General features: G+C 38.2%; 1 protein-coding gene across 2 annotated transcripts in view; it reads right to left on the reverse strand.

The window, feature by feature from the left end:
• The window catches only part of MARCH7 (membrane-associated ring finger (C3HC4) 7, E3 ubiquitin protein ligase), a 20,994-nt gene extending 16,400 nt beyond the window's left edge, over positions 1-4,594 (reverse strand). The window contains exon 1 of one of the 2 annotated variants that reach the window (XM_009696115.1): positions 4,376-4,594. In XM_009696115.1, coding sequence (XP_009694417.1) covers positions 4,376-4,522 — 147 coding nt within the window. In that variant the 5' untranslated portion in view covers positions 4,523-4,594. The remainder of the gene's footprint in view (positions 1-4,375) is intronic. The other variant, XM_009696114.1, reaches the window with a different exon arrangement.
• Between the last annotated feature and the right edge of the window lie 5,115 nt (positions 4,595-9,709).

The following is a 9,709-nucleotide window of genomic DNA, read 5'->3' on the forward strand; positions in this document are numbered from 1 at the left end:
GGGGGGGGGGGGGGGGGGGGGGAAAGAAAAGTCATGTTTTGTGCCTACTACCAGAAATTCTCTTTTTTTTTTTACATAAGGAGCATGTCCTGTACTAGTAAAATAGATGGGACAACAAATGTAAACTATGTCATCACGTTATTACTGCTTTAAAAAAATACCACGCTACTGCAAATTACACAGTATCTTCTCCAAGTCTTAAATACTTCCCTTTTACCACTGCTTAAGTTTTTTATTTCTCTGCCTACTACCAGAAATTCTCTTTTTTTTTTTACATAAGGAGCATGTCCTGTACTAGTAAAATAGATGGGACAACAAATGTAAACTATGTCATCACGTTATTACTGCTTTAAAAAAATACCACGCTACTGCAAATTACACAGTATCTTCTCCAAGTCTTAAATACTTCCCTTTTACCACTGCTTAAGTTTTTTATTTCTCTGCAGACTATTCTAATAATCCATCATTGTGCTACTGGTCGGGAAGGCTTGCAAATTAGTCATTATTAATGCCAATTACCTTTCAGGCAAGCTGCAAAAACACATTTCCATTTTTCACCACAAAATTGAAACTTCTGTGTCTCTAAGTTTCTTGTAAATCACCAACTTTGAAGACCACCATAAAACAGTAAACAGCACTGGGTATAAAACCACTCTGGACTTAAGAAATAAGATAAATAGTTTTACTAGTCGATTTCAGATACAGTTCAAGGACACTGTTATGCATATCAACCTGTGGATTCAAACTAAAGACTGTTTGGCAAGCCAGTCCTGCAAATAAACATTGTTTGCTGCATTACCTCAGAACAAAGTGCTCAAATTATCTGAAATCTATGTCTGTAGGGCCATGACTGTAACTGTCCTTTTTGTGTTTTCTCTTCCAAGATACTCAGGAGTTCTAATCTTTCCCTTGGCTACAAAGGTAAGTTTCTAACAATGAAACTGGGAACAATTAACACACAAATTTGTCTATCTTTAAGAGAACCTAAGGGATGAGGTGCTACACTACTAGTTTCACTGAATTTCAATTAATAGATGATAATTAAGAAAAGACATTGCAATTTAATTTGCTCCACAGAATAATTGTTAGAATTAGGAAAATTAATAAAAGTAACAGAAATCCAACCATTTTATTATATCTAAGCAGAGTTTGTAAGTCACTATTTGTCCATCCTCTTTCTATGAGCTATTAATACTACAACTACAGTAGTTTCTGTCACTATTTCTTAAATTCTGTAGTGCTGGGATTTAAAAAGCTGAAGAAATATTCATGTTCATCATTCTCACAAGCACAATTAAACCTGAAAATAAAGTATCAGCCAGTAACTCTTCTCACATTTCAAAGTCTCAATAGGATTCACCAGGTTTCTAAATTATTTCATATATTTATAATCTTCCCATGGGCACAAGACTACACAACTTTAAGACAAAAATAAAACTCTCTTAAAACGTTCTTAATATGAGCCACACCTGCAGACTTAACTGGTCTCGAAATACTTGCCTTTCTGTTTTCTCCAGCTGTTAGATTCTGAAGATCTGAGAATTTAATCTTATTTTAAGTGTCTGGATCGCCACAGTAAAGACCTTAATCCAAGAACAACACGCTCTCAGTACCACAGCACCGAAAGCCAGTTCACGGCACTACACCATCTACTGTTCTAACGCCAACAGTGCATTTGGTTGCTCTGGCATCTCTGCACTGTGCTCATTTCTTTGAAAGATGTCCCAGGGCCAAAACAGAAAGAAAAAAGTGCTACATATTGGGTATCAAAAAATTAGCTCTAAGAGAAAGTAGGTGATCAGGCATGATGACAGCAAAGATCAAACAAATTGCTATATCTGAAACTAAACAAACAAATCTCAGTTTGCTTTCTTCCTTCAGTTCAGCTTAAGACTACTTAACATCCCTTGTCAGAACTTAAGAATTCAAGCATTACACAAGGTATTCTCTTTTTGGTGTCTATTTTCAGTAGCAGAAAAACGTGATCAGGAAAACATTTACAAGAATTTTATACATTACACTGGACCGTATCACTCCATTACAAAAAACACAACAAACCCAAACTTCCACTTCATTTCTCACAAAATGGTTAACAACGTTGTATGAGAATTTTTTTCTCATACCATTACACTGATCTGATTTTTGTGCTATAAGTCACATAGAAAGAATGCTGTGTCACGTATATCAGATTAGTCCACAATTAACCTACTTGTTACGCCTCCTCAGATGAGTAGAGGCTACTACCCAGACTGATCTCAAAAGTGTATGACACACAATACCTGTCTGAAAAAAAAAAAAAAGGAAGGGGAAGGAGAACAAATCTACCCAATAGAAACTTTTTTTTTTTTTTTAGCCCTAGTTGAAACCAAATACTGAAAGTTTGACTGCTCTGTCTCCAAAAGTTTCTGACTTAAGCTATAATCAGGTATGGTCTCTAGCTGCAGAAATGACTTTGTATTAAAAAGCTAAGTCTCCAAGTTCTTTCCTCTATATACCAAAAGCACTACTGATAGTCATAGATTTTTTCTTCTAAATGACAAATCTTTTAAATGATTTGGAACTGACGCAGCTCTTAATATTTTAAGGTAGGTTTCTGAATGGATGAACAAAGTGAAAAGGCCTGCCCATTCCATTCCTACCTGACTGGACTTAATCTTATTTAGACTATTTGTTTCTTCTTGCCCCAGCCACTTGTAATCTTAACTTGCAAGCAATAATGAAATTTGCCCCTACCAACCCTGTTAAGTACCAAAGGTTGGTCAAGAGAGGGAACTTCCCTATGCTTTATCACTAAGCACTAGCCTTGTGTAAGAAGCTCTCAGACCACCTTCTGTGAGTTGGACCACAAAGAAGGGGCACAACATAATCTTCTATACAATTATTTTCCCCCTCTATTTTAACCACAAAGTGTTACAAAGATTATTCCTCAGATTAGAAGTACTTTGCTCAATAGGAAGTAGTCAAAAGATAACATGCAGTGCACACACTGCAATTCATGTAATAAATGAAATAAAGTACATAACTCTTGTGTTATACTTTCGTAACAGCAGTAACACATCTAACTTCACAGCACCGGTTCAGCTCAAGACTCATTTTCTGATCAACAGCTTTCAGTGCGATATGTAGACTGTCTGAGTCCATAAATCTCTACAGAAGAGTAAGACTATCTGATTTGGTTTTGCTGAGCAAACAGCCAGTGAAAAAATGCGTAGGAATCCAAAAAGCAAAAATGACTGAAGACTACCCTTAGACACTCCCTACAGCCTATATACTAATGAACACATGCATGATAGATATGGCAAAATATAATGCATACACCTGTGATTGTGCTAAAAATAATTAATACTCTATTACTTGTGAAACTGTTTCTGGAAAAGGCATTACATAATACAATGTCCCAGATAGCCTGTCAGCAGGGACCAAATTCATAACCATTTTATCAAAAAATATGAACATTTAATCACGGAGCTAAGTTTCTGCAATTTCAAAGACCCAAATGGGCTTACATTTCTGGGCCCAAAACTGAGGTAAGAACTGCTGACATAAGCAGAAACAACATAATAAGAGAACTGAGCAGAACAGCCATCTGTTGTTTCCAAGTGCCAAAAATAATTTCTGAAGTAGTTTAATCTCAACTTCCCATAATAGCCTTTCAAAGCAAAAGTACCTGCAGAGTGTGACTTCTTATTCTTGAGCATGGCTCCCCTCCCCCACAAAAGCAATTCGGTTAGTGTAAAATGTCACAGGCGATACAGCAAACGCCTTTACCCCAGTCCTGTCTGCTGCACACAAAGCCTAGCTGTATTAACATACTGACATGACAGTATGATGTAAGCCTAAAGGTCCTCTTCTCACCTTCACAAAATGCAAAGAAAGTAGGTGCTACAGAGCAGTACAGCCCACTGTCAACTCCTAGCACCATAACGTATTCCTGCACTTTTTGCATCATCCACACATGAAGTGTAACACTCTATACATACCAAAATTCAAAGAAAATCCTTGTCTCCTGTCAACAGAAAACCCCGTTTACCCAGGTTTAAGACTGCAGTGATTAGTGCCAAAACAGATCCATAGTATCAGGATGCCCCTCAATCACCGAACAGCTGATTTTTAAAGATGCAGCTACAAACAAAAGCAGGTAAAGATGGCAAACCTAGAACTACCAGTTCACATTATAGAATACTGTCATTGGCCTGGTTATTAAATCCTTGCATCTCAGAATTAAGCTCGGCTTTTGTTCACCAATGCAAGGCCCTGGGTGGGACTTTTCCTTATATTTCCTTTTTTTTGGTGTGTCTAGGTTTTAGGGTTTTTCCGGGTGAAAAACAGACATTAAATTAATTTATACTTTATAGAAAGAGACAAAACACATTACCTGGTATCCAGATTCCAATCTCCGTGAAGATTCTCTTGCACTATATGCACCAGCTAAACTGTTTCCAGTCAATGCTCTAGATCCTAGTGAAGAGCTGGAGGCCTGAACAGATATCCTTCGAGGAATTCTTGAGGGTTTTGACTCCATTCTTTGTATCCTGTATATGGACACACTGATTATTTTTTCATTTAGAAGCAGGGACCTACATGGAAAACACGCACAAGTCTTTCTGAGCGTACCGTAAATATGACTCACACATGCAAATATTTAGACAGCGCTTTGGTCTGACTGTGCATCAGTAAGATGGGGAAATGAGTTCTTACCCTAGTTCTTGCAACCTCTTCTTTACATCTCCTCCCATTCCATGTTAGAAAACTAGAAACATAGCCCCTTTTTGCTATTCTTATTATATTATAATATGGTCTTGCTATTATATTACAAATGGGACTCCCTTAAGAACTCTGCAGCACTAGTGAGTGCTTGCAGCACAAAATGAGCCATGAGTCAGTGAGAGAGTCCTCAGATTTCCTAAATTCATGTATTACTTTTTTGTTAATGACCTTCATCTCAACACTTGCAGAAGCTGCACTCTGACTTATTCTTCAGGGTCAAAACTAGGAAACTCCATTCTCTTGTGGAAAAAAATACATTTGCAGTCTACCTGCCTCAAGTATTTAACTTCTCCAAAGACAATTCCCATGAAAATTAACGTATACAAAACAGCACATGCTGTCTCACAGGTATATATAAATTTACCTTTGAGTCACTGAGTGTTTATTTGCTCTTTTGGTATTTCTAGGCATTTCAAAAGAAATGCCAGTGCCTTTTCTGCATGAGAAGTGATCCCGTAGTCAATTCCTGTCCTTGAAAGGGTATCTTGACTTAACATTGCTCAAATGCTCCAGATAGCTAGCTAACCGGTTTTCTAATATTCCCAGATTCGTCCTCTTCAGGATAGTACAGACAGAATCAGACCACAAAAGGTAGCTCTTAAATAAAAAATTTAAAAGAATTTTAAATGCAGTATCCTCATTGGTGTGGTGCAGGAAGAGTAGCATGATAACTAACAACCCTAAAACAGATGGCAGAGAACTCCATTGGTGCAAGGTGACTTGCAGAAGTGGTACAATCTGTTTTATTTAACCACTTTTAATTCTGGCCTGATCTTCTGAGAATGAGAATAAGCTGTATCAGAAAAAAAAATTATCAATCAGTAAAGCACATTTTTTTCCACACATCAGTCATGCTCATCAGTAACACAGTCTGCAAAAATCTGCTGCATCAGCCCTGACGTACCTCATGTATGGCTGCAGTTTCAAGCTGAGTTCATGTACTCAGGACTTCTAATCTTCGCAGAAAGTCACGCTACATTAGATATTCTACCTGGTAAAAGCTAGCCTGTACAGAACTCCATTGACCAAACAGTTAGACAGCTGAGGTTAATTTCCTTAATGGAAGGATTTTTAACCACTGTTCTGGTGCATGTTCAGTTGCTATCTTTACAACACAGGTCACAACAAAGTAGCCTAAATGCTTAATCTCCCAAGTAGGACTACTTTTTTTTTTTTAATTTGGAAAAGAAAATTATAATATAAAGCATAGCGAGTTTAAGTGAATGTCTGCATTTGGGTACAAAAGAGCTACCAGACTGTAACACGGAGAAGCGCACCAGCTTCTAGACCATGCTTCAGACATTAGCAACCCATTTGCTTTTGCCAGAGACATCCATCACTAGTTAAACAAGATCAATTCAGGAATCTGAAATTCTCACTTACATAACTTTGGATTAGGAACCTGAAACCATGAATTTGTTAAATTTCTCAGATCACATTTAAACCCCTGAGTAAATATTGAGCAACTGCATGCACTTCTCAAAGTTGTAACAGCAGCTGTATCAATAAGAACGCTCTAAGCAGTGTTCCAAAGTACAGAACAACATTGTCAATCGTGGAAGTTTAAAAGAAATTCAGTAAGGCCAAATCCAATAATCTAAGGTACACCACTTCAAGCAGATCGTTTGTGCAATAAAATGTAACGAACATATTTCTTCATATTTGTAACATTAGATAAGACACTGTAATGATGCTTAACTTCTGCTTTAATCTGCCATAATGTGCACTGCAAGTCTAGTACTTGTCTGAAGCCGAGTGTGAAACAGTAGCTATTCAAGTTGCAACCTGAAGCTAAATTAATGTCACAGTAACATAGACTAGGGTGTATGCTGGACAGGACAGCTGTAGGTCTTGATGAGATTGACATCCAAAGCACTGTTTATCTACGTTTTACCCTGATACAAAACATACGGGACAGAGACACAGATTAACAGATCCAATTCTGTACAACTAAGTACTTGACAAAGAGCAGCATTATCACTCTTGTTATGGATCATTCTGCTTCTGGATCACTTTGCTTCAGATAAGTGTGGAACCAGACGAATTAAATAACATAGATCAGTTGGATACAGACAGATGTAGAATATGCAACGGTTCTAGAAGAAGGGATGGTAGCTCCTACTAGTAGAAATTAATGTCCAGATGAACAGGGGGAAGACACAAAAGTGTAAGAAGTTATAAGAACTTCAAGACTAAACTAGAGATCACGTAATACTAATGAAATTGCTTATCCATCATCCACAGAACAGACAAAATAAAAGCATTCAGATAGGAAAGGACGGGGTGTAAGATTGTGGACACCAGGGCCAACTATCTCTGCAAGCTGAAATGGAGTCAAAGATTAGCAAATTGCTTCTACAAACACACATAAAAAGGCACAAGACTAATTTCCTCCTCCAGTGGTAACCCCAAGAGGACAATGTTACCAAGAAGCTTAATCTTGTAAATGAGCACATGTTGCTATTTCAACCTGAATATGTCATGACGATACTATCTACATAATATTTTCTTTCTCTAAGTAAAGAAATCTTGCAGAAACTAAACACAAAAAAAGTGTTAAAACAAGATAAAGGCAGCAAGTCAGAAAATGCAAACTTTACTATGTTAGTTTATGGATACACATTATGATTACTTTAATACGACCGTACATTTTTTTCTGCAGTCCTGGCCTCAGCCAGCAAACAGGAAGGATATGCTACAAAGATGAATCAGAGTTGTGTAAGAACAGGCATTTGACAAGAGCAACCCTGCCTTGTTTGATGCAGAGGTGGAAAGGTACTGGAAAAAAGGCTTTATAGCCTAGGCAAAGAACTTCTGCTCAAGGAAACTGGATTTTATCTTTGCCCTTCAGCAAAGATTCAGTGATATGAAGCATGTCATTCAGATTAATAATTTTTTAAAAAACACTACACAAGAAGTCTTCAGTTTCTGGGCATCCATCATAAAATTTACTTGGAATCCAACTAGCAGAAATCATGAAAGCATATATCTGCACCTGAAGTCAATGGAGCCATGACTTGGAAAACATTAGATACATAAAACTAGATACTAGGCACCTCAACTTTAGTAACCAACACTAGTAAGAAGTATTCTGCGATTTTTGGGTTGGCTTTTTTTAACCAGAGTTCTCTGAAAACCATTTTAAGCACTGTACCTCGTCAGCTTGAGAAGCAACAGTCTTCTTCATAGTTGGCTTGAATACACGTAATACACACATAAGGCTTATGCCGATCATAGTAACACAATGAGGTGGTCAAGGTGAACACGCTAAGCTATCACAGAACACAGCAAGACAGTGGTCTCACAACAGAAAAAAAAAATCATTATTAATATTATTAAAGCCACAATAATACTCATCTGCAAGGGGAATATTGTGTTTTTACAGGATATTTCAGAATGAGAATGGTTCTTTTTTAGAGTATCATCATCTTAAGGCTTTTGGGTTTTTTTAGTGAGCACAAGGACACTCAAATTAAAACCTCAAATATTTTGTTTACTCACACAGGAATTCAACAAATCCCAAATGGTAATTAATATGCTGTAATGAATTCTATAGTGACAAAGTAGTCACCTCAATTTACACAGAAGGTAGTGAGGTCAAAACATACTTAAATGATTTCTCTGAAGAACAAGTAATTAAAAAAAAATTTCTGTGTTGCTGCCTGAACTGATTTAAAAGCCTGTTGTCATAAACGAAAGGAACGCCTTACTCAAACATGGCACCTGCTGTGTCCTTCATTGAGCAACCTCAACCCACCATTCTGGCAAAACACACTTCTAGCTTCTCCATCATTTTATCACTATTCACGCTGATATCCAACAACAGCCAAATGAGAAAGGGAACAGCAGTGTGAGAAGCACTCTTCTGATCAAAGCAATGTGTTTCATCAGCTCACGCCATGTTATGCAACTCAGCAATCAAAACCTCATGGAAAAATCTGGAAATAACTCTTGCATCTCCTGGAACAAGGGATACATGGGATGTCTCTCAAGACTCGGTAAGAAACCGCGTTCTGAAATCAAACTTTAAAGTTGTACCTGGGAAACAGATGACCAACTTGTAACAGGAGGCGAAGCTAAACAGCCTATTTTGAGTACACAGCTCAAATGTCCTGCCCTTCTTGATCTGTCATCCCTCCAACTACATTATAAAAGATCAACTAGACCTAACATAGCCACAGATCGCGATAACAAGAGATAAAATATCCAAGAGGTCTTTGTGGGAAAGCAGTGTAATCTCAATAGGCAGAAATAACACAAACAGGAAGTATTTAAAATGAAAACCTCTCACTTCTCCTTTTTTCCTGCCCTGACTCCCTCTACTGAGACACGAGGGGCAATTCGAGGTAGTCACGCCTACCAGTAAGCAAAGCCTTTACTAGCTTCCATGCTTCCTACTAACAGCTTAAAGCATTCTGTACCCTCAATGAGGGAGAAGCACGTGCTTCAATCCCAGCTCCTGAATTCAAGTTTTCTACCTTGGAACTACACGGTGACACTTCTACTTAAGACTTGAGCTTTTATGTCTACAAGCTTTTTATATGGTTTGATATACGCCTGTTCATAAGACTTTCTCCCGAGCAACTTGTGATCACGTGTCTTCCTCAGTGTTTACTCACAATCATGTTTTTATGACAAACAAGATGGAGTTCAGGGACAATTCTCTCAATCTGTGCAATTCTTTGTTCGGGGTATCTTCTCAACCTTCAATCAAGAAAGACTATAACAAAACTCACCAGCCTCTCAGGAGTCCGATGAGCAACAAAAACATTTACAAATGCCAGCCGCCTGCCCACGCTGCAGCAGCTGGTGCCGTGACGCTGGGCTGCTCCCCCCGACCGGGGCCAGCAGGCTCCAGACAGCGGGTGCTCCGCAAAGCCGCTGAAGAGGACTCCACACCCGCCTCCCCAGGCTTGAAGGCAGAGGCCCGGCCAGCACGGCT

The sequence above is a fragment of the Cariama cristata genome, unplaced genomic scaffold, assembly GCF_000690535.1.
Source record: "Cariama cristata isolate BGI_N322 unplaced genomic scaffold, ASM69053v1 scaffold19972, whole genome shotgun sequence".
Taxonomy (NCBI): Eukaryota; Metazoa; Chordata; class Aves; order Cariamiformes; family Cariamidae; genus Cariama; species Cariama cristata.